The following is a 20994-nucleotide window of genomic DNA, read 5'->3' on the forward strand; positions in this document are numbered from 1 at the left end:
AAAAAAAAAAAAAAAACGTAACTGATTAAGCCCTATATATTTTGCTGTACAACAAATAGCAAAAATAGCCAATCTTCGATACCTCATCGGGATGCGATAAGTTGTGAGCTTGTAGATCGGCGATTCTTACTATTTAAGTATTTTGAACATATTGGAAATTCTTTGAAAACATGCCCACAATCTAGATGCAAGGTTTAATGTAAAATAAACCTTTTCATTAAATTGTTACATTTAGTTGTTAAATTGTTAAAAATAAATACCAAACAGTCAAAATATCAAACTGTAGACAAACTATGAAAAGGAAATGCATAAAGTATTTAATTCAGAAGCAGTGATAAAATGGCCATAAAAATGAAAGACCAGAGTGGAGGATATAAAAAGAAGAGGCATGGACCATTTGTGGGTCACAGACCAATTTTTATGGGTCACGACTCGAGTGAAAATCAACATTTATTTTCCTAAATTACAAAATAATATATACAGTATTTCAAAAGACAACAAATCTAAGAAATTCTCTCTCTCTATATATATAGAATTGATTCTGGATGACTTGGCGGTAACCCCAACTGATCCAGTTGGGGTTACCGCACGGCACTTCACGTGCGTCGATACCGCGATGCGACGCTGCGCAGCTGCCCGCGTTCAGTGTGTGCTCCACTTTATGTCCCTAGTGCCCAGTTGTCTAGGTGGCCACCTCTCCAAGTGCCCACATATGGGCACTTGGAGAGGCATTTTTGTATTATGTTTTTTACACAATTGAACAACGGACAGTCGGACGCAGAGTTAGCAGAAATGCGGACAGACTGGCTGGTACGTATTCTGATTAAGGTAGTGAGATAATATCCAAGATTTATCATGAACAAAAAGGCACACATGGACACTAATGGTAAAATATATATATATAGTTACTGTAATTTTCTACGCCACCTAAATAATAACACAACCTCCTCCAGTCCCTTAAGCGGCCGTGGCCCCATTAGGCTTATTTCCTGTGGAAATAAGCCTCGGCTTTCTAGGATCTCCTTTTAGTTGACCTTGTACCAGTGATTTTTACTGTCATGAAACTGTACTTTTTTCTATTGCAAACTTCTAATAGATTTTTCAACCACCTCCCCACCCGGTCTGGGCTGTCTGAAAGTGAGTTAGTCTTTTTTAGCACCAATATAATAGGAGTCAGGAGAAATCAAATGGCGAAAGTAGGCACGTTCTGAGACATGTCGACCCGTTGATTGTTGTTAATATTTGGGGTTTTTGATGTTGGAAATTACATAAATGCCTCGCTGGTATGTTTTTTGTGTATTCCACTATTCCTCATCCTACCCCTGCTCTCCATTGCAGAAAGCAATATAACGATTGAAGCTTGCACGTTAGAGTAGCGTCCCTCCGTCAACACAATGTTACATGCGTAGGCTATTTAGTTACACCATAGCATTTGCACGTTCGCGAATGTGTCACTGTGTGTGTTCGGCGTGCGTGCTCTATTAAGTAAAGTAAAAAAAATATCAATACTGCAATCCATGTGGAAATACTCTGCCACAAGTAGAAACTTGGAATGTTAAGTAAAAGTACAAAAGTATTGGTATCAAAATGTACTTTAAGAATGTCCTGTTTCACAGGTTTTACAATGAATAAAATGTAAAAAAAGAAAATAAATAAAAAAATCATTTGTGAGCTTGTAGATCGGCTATTTTCAAATAGCAGGTATGTAGGCTACATATGTATGTCAGAAATACATTTATATAGGGTTGAAGTTATTTGTAATCATAATCAAAATTCAAATAGCAGGTATGTAGGCTACATATGTATGTCAGAAATACATTTATATAGGGTTGAAGTTATTTGTAATCATAATCAAAATCTACATAGTAACTCAAATGAGCCATTCTTTTGAACGGCTCTTTGAAAGGAACGGATCCCAGAGATCCGGCTCACTTCAGAGAGCCATAAATCCCATCTCTACTTGTGTGCACTGCAGTCGCACATGCGCAGTAGGGTGGGAGGGGGGTCCTAGCGAGAGGTGGCTAAAATATATGCCTGTATAAAAAATTACGTTTTATATTAATTGTATGACATTTAAGTACAATCATGGCAGCAAACATAGCTTAGTTGCTTGCCAGAGTATTGAGCAATGTACATGCCAAGCGGGGAACCGTTACGTTTACTGGTTTGCTGGGAATAGGCCGTCATGGGCTCCATGGGCTGGCTCACAAATTATAATATTAAGAGATATATATATATATATATATATATACATACAGGGGTTGACAGTAAGGTCTCAGAGGCACTTGCCCGTCGGGCAAGTACAGGCCATATTCTACTTGCCCTCAGGTCTTGGCCACTTACCCCCCCGCAGCGATGGAGTATATTTACTTAAGTACTGTACAATATGTTTACTTCTACTCCACATCTTGGATCCTAATATTGTACTTTTACTCCACTACAATTATTTGAAAACTTTAGTTACTAGTTACTTACTGCAGATATAAATTATAATATTATAAGACATATGTAAACCACTTTAGCACTTTTGCTTTTACTTTAGTACTTTTACTTGTAAAAGAGTATTTCTATATTGCAGTATTGATACTTTTACTTAAGTAAAACCTTTGAGTACTTTTTTCTACAACTACCCCCCGTCCCCGTCCCCCCAACACACGCACGCGCACACACACACACACACACACACACACACACACACACACACACACACACACACACACACACACACACACACACCAAAAAAGGAAGAAGAAAATAAAATAGTCTTGCTTGTTTCTCTCTCACAAACAAAACCTGGCAACGCTGGACAGCAGACCGTCAGAGTCGGAGATGTGTTTATGTTAGTTGTTAGCACAGAACGCTAACAAGCAGGCTGCCCTGCAGTGCACATGCATGCTGCTCATGATTAAATACATTATGTAGCGCAATACAGGGAGGGAAACATCGGGAAAGCACTGTTGATAGCATGGAAAATAGACGCTTCACTCGTAAAATAGACGCTTCGCGCCGTTCGCGGACATGTCAATGTTTTAGCGACTTTTGCAGTAATAGTTCTGTCTTCTTTCACTTTCTCCCCAACGTTTGGTGACCTGTGCTTCAGCACGTAAAGTGCGTGCATTAATCTGGCCATGCTGTAGCATAATGTGAGTGTGTATGCCTTGTAGATTCGCTGTTTTTGACGGAGCTCACATAGCCACTGGCTGGCGGCTGCCTGCACGCGCGTTCGTTCAGTGTGTGTGTGTGTGTGAGAGAGTGTGTGAGTGTGTGTGGGGCGTGTGGAGGGACTTCGGAGGGAGAGAGAGACGGACAACTAGCCCTGTAGCCCCTGTTCAAGTATAGGCACACATCTCATTATTATGTTGCTCAAAATGTGCACTTGCCCGTTCGGGCAACCCAGTAGCACAATTCACCTGCCCGACCTTTTTATTTACTTGCCCCGGGCAGTCGGGCAACCGTTAGTGTCAATCCCTGATAGATATATATATATATATATATATATATATATATATATATATATACCCCCACACAAATTTTTTAGACATGTTATGATTTCATTGTTGAAAGGTGGAATTTACTGGCATGGAGGTGTTCATTTTTCAGCTCGTCAAGGTTTGATGATGCAGTAATACCACAAGCGTAGTGGTATTATTGTATTATACAGCAATAACGTGATACTTCTAGGCAGGGCCGGCGGCAGCCCACAATGGCTGAGGGTGCTATGCTTTAAAGGACCTACACCATGAATTTTCACTTTTTCTATTTTAAAACCTTTTTTTGGGGTCCCACTGGCACCTTCTATCCTCACAAAGTCCTATTTCTGACCGTTGTGTCTTTCTCTGGTTTTGGGCAGACAGAGATGAAAAGCTTTCCACGGGTTCTCAGAACAGTGATGTTCTGAGAGTTGACGAGAGTGACGTCACTCTCGGATTCCCGTTTTTTTTTCAGTCAAAAAAAAAAAAAAAAATTCAAAAAAATTTTTTTTTTCAAAACTTTTTTTTTCAAAAAAATGCAATGCAGTCAAAAAAAATTTTTTTCAAAAAAAACTTTTTTTTCAAATATTTTTTTTTTTCAAAACTTAAAAAAAAAAAAAAAAAATTCAAAAATTTTTTTTTTTCCAAAAACTTACTTTTTTTTTTCAAAAAACTTTTTTTTCAAAAAACTTTTTTTTTCAAAAACTTTTTTTTCAAAAACTTTTTTTTCAAAAAACTTTTTCTTTTTCAAAAAACTTTTTTTTTTCTGGAAAAACCCCACTAGATGCGCCCCTGAGCAAACAGAGGCCGTTTTGGTATTGCAGCTGGAGAGCCTCATTATAGTAGAGCTAGAACAAACAAAAAGAATGGTCAGAGTGTTTTTTGAGGGTTAAAACCTGTCTAAGACTCAATTTTGAGCATATATTTATACAAAAAATATAGTTTTAAAAGCATGGTGTAGGCCCTTTAAGTGAAGGATACCCAACTCAAATCGGCCAGGTGAAAACAAAAGGCTAAATTTGCATACCAATGGGAGTGTGTGACAAACCGGTTGTGGCCAGCCAATGCTGATCTACTGTATTATAATATAGCCTGGCATTGCCAGACTTCGGCCCATAGGCAGAGAGTATGAGAAATCAAGAAAAATGACCGGACCAATACTGCAGTGTTTCTCAACCACTGTGCCTGGGGACCTTTGGTGTGCCCCTGAGAAGGGGCACACCGGTGCGAGGCGTTGAGATCTGCTGTTTTCACTACTGTTGTGCAGTATGAAGCAGGGCTTTACTTTGCGAAGAAACATACAAATTTGAAACTTGTAGATAAAAGGTTTCTTCCCGACAGTGACGATATTTACACCCCCGTATTATGTTGGTTAGTACACTCTAGTACTCACTGGGTCCATGAAGTTGGACTGTCGTCTGTTGTCCTCCTGATCCCCGTATTTCATCAACTTCTCCAGACGCAGGTGCTCCTCCTCGTGCCTGAATAATTCTAGAGCTATTTCAGATCCGTACTTCATCTCTATGTCCTCGCAGTGCCTTGTCAGCAACGGTTTCTGGTTGAAACGCCCTCTCAGCTTAAACTTAACGTCCGCCAGTTCTTGGAAAAGGAGATAAATTAGAAGAGAAAAGAAGAGCAGAGGGAGAACAGAAACATGTATTATGTGTCCGTTTATTCTGTTCAGTTCTACTTTGAAGGCTTGAGAACCAAGCCTTCTGAAAACAGTGGAGTATATCGTTGAAAGACCCCTTTTGAAGCATGTCACCCCCCGGCGGTTACATGTTTCCATTCCGACATGTCCCCTTTCCGACACAATATTTGACAACTGTATACTTAAAAAAGAACATTGATAGTGGAAATAGCCGTTCTACGAGCCCACAACTCGACGCATCGCGTCGTGTTGTGAGCCTAGCAGGTGTGCACATGTGGAGTCTCTACCTTGTCTCGTTAGCGTGAGCTTGGCCTGAGACGCCCTCTTCTCCCTCTCTCTCTTCTCCCGCTGCTTCTCCAACTCCATCAGAAGTCTGGAGGATAGTGACGAGAATCATTCACTTTTTCATACAAGCGTGAAATTTGGTACACTTGTACAGTTTGGGGCCCTGAACATTTTCAGATATGGAGCCATCGAAAAAACGCCCCCTGGTGGCCATGGCAGCCATTTTACTTTCCACCATTACCAATTAATGTATTTAGCATCATAACTCCCGAACCAAACATGATAATACAGAATAGATGATGTCTACACCTATATTTTGATGGTCAATGACTACAATAATACCATGTACAACATCATAAACCGTTCAGAAAAATAGTTAATGATTAATTTGGTGATGTTGTGAGGTAGTCCAATGGTTTTGTCCGAATGTTTGTCCAAACTGTTTTCACTTTATCATAAAAGTATGAAACCTGGTACACTTGTACAGTTTGGGGCCCTGAACATTTTCAGATATGGAGCCATCGCAAAAACGCCCCCTGGTGGCCATGGCAGCCATTTTACTTTTCACCATTACCAATTAATGTATTTAGCATCATAACTCCTAAGCAAAAAATGATAATACAGAATAGATGATGTCTAGACCTATGTTTTGATGACCAAGGATTCCATTGATATCATGTACAACATCGTAAAATGTTCAGGTGAATAGTTAATGGTCAATTCGGTGATGTTGTGAGGTAGTCCGCTGGTTTTGTCCGAACATTTTTCACTTTTCAATAAAAGTATGAAACTTGGTACACTTGTATAGTTTGGGATCCTGAACATTGTCAGATATGGAGCCATCGCAAAAAAGCTCCCTGGTGGCCATGGTGGGCATTTTAATATCCGCCATTACCAGATAATGTATTTTGCGTCTTATCTACAGAACCATACATAATAATACAGAATATGTGATTTCTACACCTATGTTTTGATGGTCAATGATTCCATTGATAATGTGTACAACATCATAAACTGTCCAGCTGAATATTTAATAGTCAATTGATGTGAGAAGGAAATCACAATATTTTGCGTCTGTTGCATACATTTGGTTTCATTGTCTTGTTCAAATTTATTTCTTAAGCACATATATTTCATGTTTTTTTGCTAGTATTGATTTCAAGTTTCATGCATGTTTTTTGTTTGACTGACTGATTGATTGATTGATTGATTGATTGATTGATTGATTGATTGTTGTCGTTGTTGATGATGATGATGCTGATGATGAATCTATTCTTCAATCTTCACTGTCTCCTTCACAGCCTCCTCCACATTGACACTATGCTGTGCACTATTAGGATATATATATATATATATATATATATATATATATATATATATATATATATATATTGTATTTGTAATGCCCCTGCCAGCCTTTCTTGCAGCCACAACTTAAGAGCTGAAGGAGAGATTGGCTTGCCTGTGGAAGAATTGACCACAATGGTCTCCAATCAAGTGGGTTTGTCCAACCCCAGTCTGTTGGAGATGGCATTTCTGGTGCCACCTCAAATGCTTGTCCCCAACAGTGTACTCCTTGGTACACTGCTCTTTTGAGTTGTTGCACCAGTGCATCCTTAGTTGGGGGCTTAGTTGCTCTCCTCTTCCTTTTTTGTGAATAACTCAAGACCAAGCTTGCTGGGTGGCATTTGGGACTGTAAAAAACACACTTCAGACACTATACCTGCCCATGAGATTGCCAAAACTCTGGGTCCACTCCTGACAAATCCATGGCTCTTCCTGTGTTCCATGCCTTTGCTGGCTGTGACACAGTATCTGCATTTGCAACCAGGGGAAAGAAGAAAGCATGGGAAACCTGGAATGCCTTTGACATTGGCAACAGAGGCCTTCATGGCTCTGTCAAAGGCTTTAAAACCAATTCCAGAGCAAGTCATTTCCGTTATGGAACGCTACACAATTCTCGCCTACGATCGCACCAGCAGCCAACTTGACATCAATCAAGCTCATCTTGAATTATTCACAAAAAAAGGAAGAGTGATGGGGCAGAGCGGCACTCGGTGCTGCGAGCTTGTATATCTGCTATTTTTCAATAGCATTAAATAATTCTAGAGCAAGTTGAGAGCCGTACTTCATCTCTATCTGCTCGCACTTTTTCGATTCCTGGTTGTGAAGCTCCTCCAGCTTCATCACCTCCTGCTCCAGCACTTCTAAAAGGAGATAAATTAGAAGAGAAAAGAAGAGCAGAGGGAGAACAGATTCAACAGAAACATGTATTATGTGTCCGTTTATTCTGTTCAGTTCTACTTTGAAGGCTTGAGAACCAAGCCTTCTGAAAACAGTGGAGTATATCGTTGAAAGACCCCTTTTGAAGCATGTCACCCCCCGGCGGTTACATGTTTCCATTCCGACATGTCCCCTTTCCGACACTAACCCTATCCCTAACCTCTATGGAAGTGTTGCCACTCCGACAATAAGAAGTCACTTCATAGAAAAGAGATGAGATCCGAGCACTCGAGGAGTTTAAAATAAAACAAAGTTTATTGTCTAAAAACCTACATGTTTCGACCTTGCGGTCTTCATCAGGGCAAAGAACTGGAGCACCAGTCATACAGATCCATTAGTCATACAGATCCATTAAATAGTGGCTATTCACGTGATGTTACTAATACACAGGCAATTAATGACCATTGTAATCACGGCACACCCAAATTATGCAAGTGTGTGTGTGCATGCACACTGATTAAGTGGCCTACACATCTACACACCCACAGCAGCCTACTGAGCAAGACAGAATGAGCCTACAATGCAAATGCAGGAGATATGCTTAAAGTCTTAATTATCTATCTATAAATGCGAGAAGTCTCTGTCTGTCTGTGTGTCTGTAATCCGCGTATCTCGAGAACCGTTCGTCCCACCGGCTTCAGATTCGGCACGCGCGTTCCCCGCCGCGGCACGGAGTGCAGTGCCGGGTCTCGACCCGACCCGACGCGCGGTTTCCCCGAACCGGTGCGAAACGTTCGGAATCTCCTTTTTCGGGGTTGATTGTTGACATCAGGCTGTTCCGGAGGAAATCGGCGAAAGCTCTGACTCATTGTGACATCACTTCATAAAAGGCTCTGACATCACGTACGCCACATGAGTCAACAAAAAATCTCTGTGATTGTGTATGTATGTATGTAATCCGTGTATCTCGAGAACCGTTCGTCCCACGGGCACGCGCGTTCTCCATATATGGGCATAAACAGATATCTCCATATATGGACATAAATGGACAGAGGCAAACAGATGGTCAAAGATCTCCATATATGGGCATAAAATGGACGCAGACAGACAGATACAGATATCTCCATATATGGGCATAAATGGACACAGGCAAACAGATGTTCAAAACGGGTCCTATGACAACAGGTATAATGAGGTTTGCATTAAAGGGGGAACCGGCACTGTGTCTGCAACACAGTTGGAGGCACAGACAGATACTCCATATATGGGCATAAAATGGACCCCGAACCGGCGCGAAACGTTCGGAATCTCCTTATGCGGGGTTGATTGTTGACATCAGGCTGTTCCGGAGGAAATCGGCGAAAGCTCTGACTCATTGTGACATCACTTCATAAAAGGCTCTGACATCACGTACGCCACATGAGTCAAAAAAAAATCTCTGTGAGTGTGTATGTATGTATGTAATCCGCGTATCTCGAGAACCGTTCGTCCCAAGGGCACGCACGTTCTCCATATATGGGCATAAAATGAATGCCCCCATATATGGGCATAAAATGGATTGCAGACAGACAGATACAGATATCTCCATATATGGACATAAATGGACAGAGGCAAACAGATGGTCAAAGATCTCCATATATGGGCATAAAATGGACGCAGACAGACAGATACAGATATCTCCATATATGGGCATAAATGGACACAGGCAAACAGATGTTCAAAACGGGTCCTATGACAACAGGTATAATGAGGTTTGCATTAAAGGGGGAACCGGCACTGTGTCTGCAACACAGTTGGAGGCACAGACAGATACTCCATATATGGGCATAAAATGGACGCAGATAGACAGATATCTCCATATATGGGCATAAAATGGACCCAGAACTATAACTGCAGTGATCTCCATATATGGACATAAAATGGACGCCGGCAGACAGACAGACAGATACAGATATCTCCATATATGGGCATAAATGGACACAGGCAGACAGATGGTCAAAACGGGTCCTATGAAAACAGGTATAATGGGGTTTGCTTTAAAGGGCGGGGCATTCATTCCCTATTTACATTGTTCCGAGTTGGCCAGGTCGCCGACTAGACGCCCGAAAGCTTCTAGTATAACAAATAACAAAAATACATAAAGAAAATACATGCCAACAATAATAAACAAATAAATCACAAAGAAAAAGCAAACACAGAAATAAACATTGTGCATAAAATAAGATAGAAACCCAAAACCGGTGTCTACCGACGACACCGAGCATTTTTTGGAGCTGTGTGAAGCACAGGCTCCCTATACGTGGCCGTGTGGGTGTGTCTGTGTGTCTGTGTGTGTGTATGTAGCCTGAACTTCCTAAACTTCGGCACGCCACTAGTCCCACAGTTTTGCCACCACACACTCGCGCCATATGTCAAATCGACCGGCTTACTCGGGAATCATGGGCTATTACTTTTCTAAGAGAAAGGTTCTATAGTTTAATTGATATTAATTTATTAGTGAATTAATTTTCCCCATTGACTTATAATGGGAATCGCAAAAACTCACATTCAATTATTTGTCTCTCGCAAACCATAGGGGCTAGAGTTTCAAGACTTGGAGAGGAGGTTCATAATGATTTCAAGGATTAAATAAAAAATAATTGTGTCATTTGGCCGCATGGTGGCGCCATAACACCCCACTTTACGTTTTGGCCTGTAACTCTTGAACCGTAGGTCGGAAAATTAAAAATATTTTTTCCCTGGATTCCTTGGGTCATGACGCATCTCCCCATATAGGCCACGCCCATTTGCGCCATGATAGATTTTCCGCCATCTTGAATTTTCTCCAAAACACACTTTTTGCTCCTTTTCCTACATATTTTCTTCAAATGTCACAAAAATCGGTACACATGATCCACACACACACACACACACACACACACACACACACACACACACACACACACACACACACACACACACACACACAGCTCCACTTCACACGGGTGTGATTTTTAGACCACGACTGGCCGCCTCCACAGAGAGCAAATCAAGCAGCGAACAAGGGCGCAAACAGAGGACACGCCGGGGCAGACGGAGGGAACGCGCAGCCACAGCGCGCGTCCCAGAGACACACATCATTGAGGAACCAACCGAGGAAACAATATCCTCGGTAGTGAACCTCTCACAAATCAACCTCAGTAAAGACCAACTGAGTGTTCTGTCCAAAGGTATGTCCTTTGCCCCTACACACAGCACCTCCTTGTTTAACACCAGAGTTGACTTATTCCGTTTTTATCGGAATCTACATTTAAAAACTTGGTACTACCACCAGGGAGCGCATACACATAATCATCCAAACCCAGGCGCCCCAGTCCCCTCCTCCCACACAGACTCTAATTCTACTGGGACGGAGGTACAACCTGGTGTATTCCCTGCTCCAGGTCCTGATTTCAGACCGAAATCCCGTTTTGCTCCCATTGTGTCTAATCCATCCTTGTTAGCATTTACCAAAAAGGTGGATTTTGATATTGAAAAACTATTTGTGGACTCTTCTGTGTCTGGCTTTAAGCCTAAATCCAATCTCACACGTACTGAGCGCCTTGCGCTTGATGATTTGGCAAAAAATGACACTATTGTGATCCGTCCTGCTGACAAAGGTGGTGCCACTGTGATTTTGTCTAAAGAGAATTATATTTTGGAAGCTAAGCGACAGCTAAATTCCAAACATTATATCAAGCTTTCCTCCAACCCCTTGCCTACAATGCAAATCCAATTCCATGATTTGTTGGTTAGAGCTAAGGAGGCTGAATGGATTTCTGAAAATGAGTTCAAATATCTGATGGTGGAACACCCCATGTTAGCTTCATTTTACTTACTTCCTAAAATCCATAAAGAGCCTTTTGATAACCCCCCAGGTCGTCCCATTATTTCTGGTATAGGTACTCTAACTGAACAGGCTTCTAAACTTATTGATTTTCATATTAAACCTTTTGTCCATAAGCTTCCATCTTTTATTGAAGATACCACAGATGTACTAAACAGATTAGCAATGCTTAACAATGTACATTCTCAGTTCTTGGTTACTATGGATGTAGAATCTCTATATACCAACATAGATCATAATGATGGTTTAGAGGCTATGGAATTTTTTCTCTCAGACAGAAACAGTTTGCCACCCACGCAGTTTATTATTGAACTTACGAATTGGATTATCAATAATAATGTATTCATGTTTACGGATGAGATTTACAAACAATGTATTGGTGTCCCTATGGGCTCGTGTTTTTCTCCTAACTATGCATGCCTATATTTGGGGTATTGGGAAAACAGATTTGTACTGAACCCAGTGAATCAGTTCTTTAAGTGCGTTACATGGTATGGCCGGTATATTGACGATTTATTACTTATATTTAATGGTTCTGAGACACAATTATTGAGTTTTCATAAATATTTAAATTCTTTGAATCCTAACATTAAACTCACAATTGAATACTCTCAATCCAGCATTGATTTTCTTGATCTCACTATATCAAAAGATGATCTGGGCATGTTACATACAACTATTTTTAGAAAGAAAACTTCCCGCAACACATTACTGAGAGCTGATTCTTTTCACCCCCATTATCTGACTAATAATATTCCCTATGGTCAATTCCAACGTCTCAGACGAATATGTGACAGCGAGGAAGTTTTTGAGACCCAAGCCTCAGACATGACCAACCGCTTTTGTGAAAGAGGGTATAATAAAGGTGTTGTTTCACGCGCACTTAACAAGACTAAGAGCATTAAGCGCTCAGACTTGCTAATAAAAAAGAAACGCGCGAACTCTTCTAGTCCGCGGCCCTTTTTTGTCACACAATATAGCACGGTTGCTAACCAGGTTGGTCACATTATTAAGAACAACTGGGTGATAATTGAAAGTGACCCTACTTTAAGATCAGTATTCCCTGAGCCGCCACAGGTTTCTTTTAGAAGAGCCCCTACTTTACGTGACAAGTTGGTACATAACCATCTGCTCCCCACTAGAAAGGAAACCTGGCTCAAAAGACCCATCGGGTCTTTTAAATGCATGAACTGCCCTCACTGTTCTAATGTACAACAAACTAAAACTTTTACAGACTTCAAAACCCAGAAGGTGTACAAGATAAACGATTTTATGAATTGCAATACTACACATGTAATCTATAGACTCACTTGTACCTGCCCAGATATATTTTATGTTGGAAGAACGAAACGCCGGCTTAGGGACAGACTGGCTGAACATAAATACACTATACGCATTAATAACTTGGACTACCCCATAGCTAGACATTTCAGGACTGTCCACAATAGTAATGATTCCCTTTTACGTATTACAGGTATTGAACACGTCAAACCCCTCACCAGAGGTGGAGACCGTCTCAAAAAACTGAATCAACGTGAAACTTTCTGGATACATTCCTTAGACGCTCTAACCCATCCTGGTTTAAATGAGGACATAGACTTCATGTGTTACCTATAGTGGTTTTGGGTTTCTATCTTATTTTATGCACAATGTTTATTTCTGTGTTTGCTTTTTCTTTGTGATTTATTTGTTTATTATTGTTGGCATGTATTTTCTTTATGTATTTTTGTTATTTGTTATACTAGCCCTTACCCGTTCAAAGATATGAGCTCCAAAATGTTGTGCAGTGTGTGGGTTATGGGATGTGCACTGTGCACACAGTATATGAGGGATGGAAAGTAACTTTAACTGGTGCTTGCATGATAATATGTAGGAGCATCAATGTAAGAAATACCCATTTCGTTTAATGGCTACAGAGATACAACCCCCCCCCCCCCCCCCCCCGCCCGCCCACCTGCCCGCCTGCATACACACCCGCCTGCCTGCACACACACACACACACAGAGCTGGTTAAACATGTTGCCTCATGCTAGATGCAGAATAGATGTGCCTCATGCTAGATGCAGAATAGATAGTAGATACACCATAAAAATGCTAATATACAGTATATGATTTGTGAAAGTGGCAAACGGGCTTCACAGTTATGTCAGGTGTGTTCATATGCTAATGGTGATGCGATTTCAGATCAATTGCTCCAGCCATTGAGGAGAAACGCTGTTACAGACACTCAGACACTCAGACAGACAGACTTTTGGAAAATTATATGTTAGATAATTTTGTTATTTGTTATATAATTGAGACTTTAAGCATATCTCCTGCATTTGCATTGTAGGCTCATTCTGTCTTGCTCAGTAGGCTGCTGTGGGTGTGTAGATGTGTAGGCCACTTAATCAGTGTGCTTGCATACTTTGGGTGTGCCGTGATTACAATGGTCATTAATTGCCTGTGTATTAGTAACATCATGTGAATAGCCACTATTTAATGGATCTGTATGACTAATGGATCTGTATGACTGGTGCTCCAGTTCTTTGCCCTGATGAAGACCGCAAGGTCGAAACATGTAGGTCTTGTAGATCGGCTACTTCCACAACTATTGACTTTTTTAAATAGATGAACATTTTTCAACATGGAAACGATTATGAAAAATAATCGTGATTATGTCAAATAATTGCGATTAGACGATTATGTAATAACTGTGACAGCTCTAATAGGAAAAATCAATATTGACCAAGGCAAGCCTAGCAGGTGTGCACATGTGGAGTCTCTACCTTCTCTAATTAGCATGAGCTGGTCCTGAGGCTTGAAATGCTCCATCTGCCATTCATGCTTCCTCCCCTTCTCGTTCATCCTTTTCACATGGAACTCAAAGGTGCCTGGCTGGGGGAGGGGTCGCGACATCAAGGGCTCTCTGGATAAGAAAACACACGGAACATGAAACCATTTAGACCGGGTACGCATTACTGCGTATTATTATTTTATGCTTTATAAAATCTATTAAAAAAATAGCAAATCCACAAGCTCACAGCACGGCACCAAGTGCTTTGTAGATCTGCTATTTTTTGAAGAATCGTGAACATTTGAATTTGGACCTGAATCTTTCTAAGTTTTTTTGAAAAACCCAACTGCACTGTGAGCTTGTATATCTGCTATTTTTCAATAGTTAAAGATTTAACAAACAAGGGTTCCGTACGGAACCTAAACGCTTGCCTCCAGTGGCAGATCATGTGACTGAACGAAAACACGGAAGTGCACGGTCCATTCTGGGTCTGCCTTGTTGTGATTCTGGTTAGAATGCATTATACATAAAAACACACTTTCCTCCTCACCCGTAAGTCGGATTTTCATTCCGAAAAAAGATCTGAGCAGCTGGTGGCAACCCGGTACCAGCATGCACGTGTGGATCGCCCATGCGTGGAGCGCCCGACGCAAAAGTAGCTATTTGCTCATTTTGTTAGAATGGTTGTATGAGTGTAACTATGGTGGAATTTAGCGTCACCCAGGGTACTGAAAAGAATGGACAGAACGGATAGATGTGTAAACAGCGTTTTCTTGTGGTCGTAAAACAAGAATCGACACACAGTCAATTTAAAATCTGGTGTATTGGTGTGTTGAAGTTAGTGTTGGTGTTCTTTCTCATGTATATTTCATAATATTCTAACTTACTGTAGGCTATATGTCTAGGGATGGCCAAATGGAGATTTTTTCTAAACCGATAACCGTCAGGCCTTATCAGTTAATTAACCGTTAACCGTTAAGGAAATGTGTTCAAAAATGCGCTATTTTAGCGATTTAAAAAAGGAAAATAGGCCTACACACGTTTTTCCCCATAATAAAGTGCTATATTTACACATTAAAAACCATAACACTGGGAGAAACAAGAATACAAATGTTTTCTAAAAGAAATGTGTTTTTGCAAAGAAACGGATTGAAATGATAAGTCTGTAATGTGACGCGGTGGTCGCCAGGCACGTGCGCACATACAGCAAAAGGGGCTTGAGCCCTTAACTTTTATCCGTATGAAAAGGCCCTTTTAGAAATGTCAGCCCATGCCTCTCTAAAATTCTGTGCACTCCCTGGACCCTGGCTATTGCCTAACAAAACCAGCATGAGACGCATGTAGCCGCATGTAGCAATAACTTCCAATCGTATGACTTTTGGAATCGTTCAATCGGCTAAACGTGATGTCCATTTCATTCATTTACTTCTCTCACGTGTTTTGTGTGTGCTGATGCAGCGATCATTGAATTTGCGACTCTGAGCTTTGTTATTTTCGCATAGCCTACTATGTAACCAAGACGACTTTAGCGTTCCTCACGTCATCAATGTAACATTAGAAAGTTGTGTTTAAGCTCTTCTTAAACAGGATTCAATGTGACGACGCGGGTCTGTTTTGTAAAATCCAATCGATGAGGGAGCATGTTTCCTGATGAACAAGTCAGCGTGTACAGCCAAATCAAGCACGCAGCGGCAGACTCGCAGTTGTATAAATGCATGGATGTTACACAGATATTGGTGTCCAGAAATGTGTGACCACAGGGCCTGACCATAGAGTTCTAGGGCCTGACCTGTGAAGTGTGAAGGAATGGTGCTCCCTGCTGGACAAAATATTTCATTACACCAGTCTAGAATTCCATAGCCTGGAGGAACGGGAAAGTCCCCTGCTATTGGCCCTAATGCAGTACCCCCCATCCCATCGTTTGGAGGGCCGCTTCCAATCATGAAACTAGCTCGGTTACCATGTGACATTGGACAGCCAATCGGCAAATAGGTCGCCTAGGTCGCCTGAATGTCTCGCCAGAAAATGATCTCTTTAATGATCTGGTTTACACCAGATAAAAACACTGAAATGGGCTGGCAGTAAAACTGTTAAAAGTCGCTACTATAGCAGGACCACAGCAATGAACACAGTCCTGTTCACCCCGGTTGTAACATAAAGACTAATATTAGACCGTAAAATGCTTAGCACCTCATTGCCATGAATGACCTGGCACTTTTGCAATGGAAATGAAGCATTGGACGACAGACAGGTAAGACAAACCATGGGTCCCCGAGGAACAGTCAGGAACCATTGCAGACCTGCCAACCCTGGCACATTTTTTTGAGTGTGGCGCCCGCAGCGCCCGCGGTGCAATTTTTGTTGTTTTCCCTCACAAAACAGCGTATATTTTGGGGGGTTCCATGCACCTTTTTGGGTGGGACCTTGACAGTTATGTTAACAAAATTTCACACCAGAAATGTAGCACATTGCATGTCTTGACTTACACTAATAGGAGGAGGCAAGATGTTAGAACAACCTTTTAAATAACAATGCCATTTGGTCCTGAGAAAAAGTAGGCTAGTATTACCAGGCAATACAATAATGTTGCATTGGCAATTCTGTTGACAAATCTTTAATAAAATATACTAACTGCCCTTGCTCAGAGTTAGTTAACAATAGACTAGCAAAACAGTCTATCACCAGTGACTTTATGAATGAACATACATCAATGTAATCATGTTATTCAAATTGCAAAATAGCTTTTCATTGTCAAGTAGGCTATTTACATAAACATGTGTCTTTGTTAATTGAGCAGCCTAAATAAATCCACATTTCTGTGCATGATTTTCAAGAAGTTGAAAGTATACAACTCATGTAGGTTTCTATTCCATCCATTAATTAATATATAGGCCTACATTGTGTATAGATCACATACAGCCTAGTCTGTATATTCATTCATATAGGCTGCAGGCTACTCATTGTTGATAGACCATTAATGTCTTCATAGATTCACAAATAATTTGTTCACTGTTAATGTTTTTGACAATACACATCGGCCTAATTCATTCATTCATACTCGAGTTAAAGTGGAACAGGCAGCCCAGTATTTTATCCAATCGTGGCCAATGTATGCTTCAGTTCATTGTACTAAGAAAGAACTGGGTCACACGTTTTGACTTTTCCGACTGGTTGCTCGCTGCAACACCGTCGTATGACGAAGTATAACACGGACTTCATACACAAGAACACAACAGCTCCAGGCTGAGCGCAGCCGCTCGTTTTGTTTCACCAGCGTCGCAAGATAGGTTTAGGTTAGGCATAGTACAAGATTTCACCAATTCTCACCATCGTGGCTGCTATGACATGTGAATTCACCTCAGAGGAGGGGTTTAAAACTTTATTATTACCTGTTAGATCGTTGGCAGCACTGAGGGGGGGAACAGTCGCTGTGCATCGACTCGCACGACACCACGGCCCTTCTCCGTATCATCTTCTTTTACATTAATCTGATTAATATCGCCGTTATGTATCCGATCGATAACTCGTCGGCGTCGCTGTGAGATGCGTGCATGCTGAACTAAACCAAAACCTTCTTATAACTCTATGACCAAAACAAACAGACTCCGTCCTCCAATCGGTTAAATTCTTCTTCTAACGACAAAACGAGCATCGCTTCCGTTCTAGTGCTCCCCAGCGCCATGCGCCCCATTCACACACCATTCATGTGGTGCCTGGGAGGAACTACATGGCAGGGAGAAAAATGTTTTGCCTCACTTTAAGCCACTGTGGGTCAAATATCTGCTCGCTCTGCCATCCTAGCGCGGGGGTCCTGCGACTGTTGATGACGTCACACAATAGGATCGGCTCTCCGTCTGAGCTCCGTGAAGTGAGCTGCATTAGCGTTTCCGGCCTGGGAGTTAGCTACAATAAGCCAGGAGCCTTCAAAATAAAAGTGCAGTAGCCTTCAAAATAAAAGTTCACCAAATCTATGTGTGATAGGAGGACCATTCTTTTAGAATAAATGAACAATCCTCTCATCCCTTTTCTGAGGAGAACTTTAGCCAAAAATAGCAGATCTACACGCTTGTAGATCAGCTATTTTTGGCAAATAGGTTTGGTTTTTTATTTTATTTTTTGGTTATATTTTTGGTTATATTGTTTTTTTATATTTATATATATATATATATATATATATATATATATATTATATTTATATAATATATATATATAATATATATATATATAATATATTATATATATTATTATATATATTATATAATATTATATAATATTATATAATTATATATTATATATATAATATTATATTATATAATATTATATTATATAATATTATATTATATTAATATTATATTATAATATTATATATTATATTAATATTATATTATAATATTATATATTATATTATATAATATTATAATATTATATTATATATATTATATATTATATAATATTATATAATAATATATTATATATTATATATATATATATAGTATTATATTATATAATATTATATATATATATATATATAGTATTATAATAATATTATATATAATATTATATTATATAATATTATATAATATTATATATTATATTATATAATATTATATAATATTATATTATATAATATTATATAATATATAATATATATATATATATTATATTATATATATATAATATATTATATAATATATTATATATATTATATTTTATATTGGTTTTTTATATTTTTTTATATTTTTGGTTATATTTTGGTTATATTATTTGGTTATCTTTTTTTGTTTTTTTATTTTTTGGGAATGTCATGTTCCAGTGTTCAGTAAAGGTTAGAAGTGAAATTCACAATCATCATATTAATTATAAAAGAGAAGAATGAACACTGCTGTCTCTGTAGAATGGTGTTGCCATGCTGCGTGGTGGGGCGAAAACAGCCGATCTACAAGCCTACAAAGCGTTGCGCTTGTTATGTGTTGTGAGGCAATGTGAGCTAGTAGGTCTGCTGTGTTCGGCCATATTGTGTGACATTGTGTGACGTCATTTGCAAGCGAAGGACCCCTGCGCAGATATGGAGCCCGAGTGGATGTAGTACCGACACCACAACACAACCGAACACAACGCAGAATGTGTTGTGTTACCATCCCCCGATAATGCGTAGCCGTTAGAGGAGTTTGCGTACCTGCGTACAGAGACTAAAAATGCGTGCTTACTACGCAAAATGCGTACAGGTTGGGAGGTCTGCCATTGTTATAGCTAAGCCATCTAAACGTTTGCATTCCACCAGTGTTGTTTTTGACAGCAAATTTTGATTTAGTTTTAGTCATAGTCTTTTGAATAAAATGTCATTTAGTTTTAGTCATAATTTAGTCAACTGAAAAGCTTTAGTTTTAGTCTAATTTTAGTCGACTAAATATCATAAGATCAACTGAAATGTATTTTGGCATCGTAATGACTGATTTTACACTTGGTTGTGTGCTGAAAACAGCAGGAGAAGATGTGATATTGACTCTAAAAATTATTGAAAGTTTCGAGGCCACCATGTTCCAAAATGAGGACACATTGGGGCATTCCCAAACCATGTGAAGAAAGGTACCAAGTCCAACACTATTTGAAGTGCAGAGCGTGCAGTTGGGATAGATACCGTTTCTCAATGTGGGGTACAGGGTCCCCCAGCAGGGGTCATTGGGGGGGTTCCAGGGGGTCCTCAGGCTAAACTACTTAAAGTTAAGAACCAAATGGACACTTAATGTAACTCATGAGAGTACACAGATGGAACCAAAATGACCCTGGCATGTCCATTAGGTTCCTTTTATACACTTTCAGAGTGAAAAAATTAAGTGTATAGATTTTAGTCCCAGTCCCAGAGATAAAAAAAGAAAAAGTAATTATCCTATCAAATGGGGATCTGTGGCTTAATTCAAATCAAACGTTGGGCCCCTGAAAGTAAAACATGTAGGGATACTCCCAACAACATTAGAATAATCTTCCAGTTCCTGGATCTACATTACACTCAATTTATTGTATTATTCTACACAATATTCCTGTGATTCAAGGAAGAATAATGGAAGGAATAAGTAACATAACCCGAATACATAGAAGAGGGTCAGCTGCTTTTTCAATGGACCTATGTTTATATTAATATGAATATGGTTTTAGAATACATACCCAACACCACGAGGCAACTCCACCTCATCCTCCTCCTCAAAATCAGCTGATCGCTTCTTCCCAACCTTGTCAGGGACTGGAGGTCCATCTGATTGATGACAATTACAAATAAACAACAAAGAAATAATCAAAATCTGTGGTTTGTATTTCTGACCACTTGGTGATCAATTCTACAGACCATGAAAAGAAGGTAAACGTATTTTAATTAATAAAACGTTTAACTAATCTTAATGGTAGAACAGGGTTTCTCAAAGTGGTTAAATGTCAAGTATAAAGTTATTTTCTGTCCTAATGGAAACAGTGATTCTCTCAAGTTTTCCTTGTGACATACTTTATCTTAGGGGAAAAGATTGACATTAAATGTGAGATGCTATAAAGTACAATGTAATCCAGACGTGTCGTGGATGAAATATGTATTTACAGGGGTGCCCTGTAAATAGTTTGAGATGTGGTAGAGTATGTAGGCCTATGCTAATACAATATTATCATTTAGTAGGTCTAGCTGCAGTGGTTGGAGGTGGACTCCCTATAGCATTGGTTCTCAAAATGGGGACCGGGCACC

General features: G+C 39.8%; 1 protein-coding gene across 2 annotated transcripts in view; it reads right to left on the minus strand.

Annotated features, from left to right (window-relative positions):
- Positions 1-18000, minus strand: part of LOC308292145 (uncharacterized protein) — a 29220-nt gene extending 11220 nt beyond the window's left edge. For both annotated transcript variants that reach the window (XM_080734410.1, XM_080734411.1), the window contains exons 1-5: positions 17660-18000; positions 14263-14402; positions 7535-7613; positions 5409-5494; positions 4864-5069 (exon numbers count right to left, since the gene is read on the minus strand). In XM_080734410.1, the coding sequence (XP_080590536.1) occupies positions 4864-5069; positions 5409-5494; positions 7535-7613; positions 14263-14402; positions 17660-17742 (594 nt within the window). In that variant the 5' untranslated portion in view covers positions 17743-18000. The remainder of the gene's footprint in view (positions 1-4863; positions 5070-5408; positions 5495-7534; positions 7614-14262; positions 14403-17659) is intronic.
- Between the last annotated feature and the right edge of the window lie 2994 nt (positions 18001-20994).

The sequence above is a fragment of the Nannobrachium achirus genome, assembly GCF_963921795.1.
Source record: "Nannobrachium achirus genome assembly, chromosome: 10".
Classification (NCBI taxonomy): domain Eukaryota; kingdom Metazoa; phylum Chordata; class Actinopteri; order Myctophiformes; family Myctophidae; genus Nannobrachium; species Nannobrachium achirus.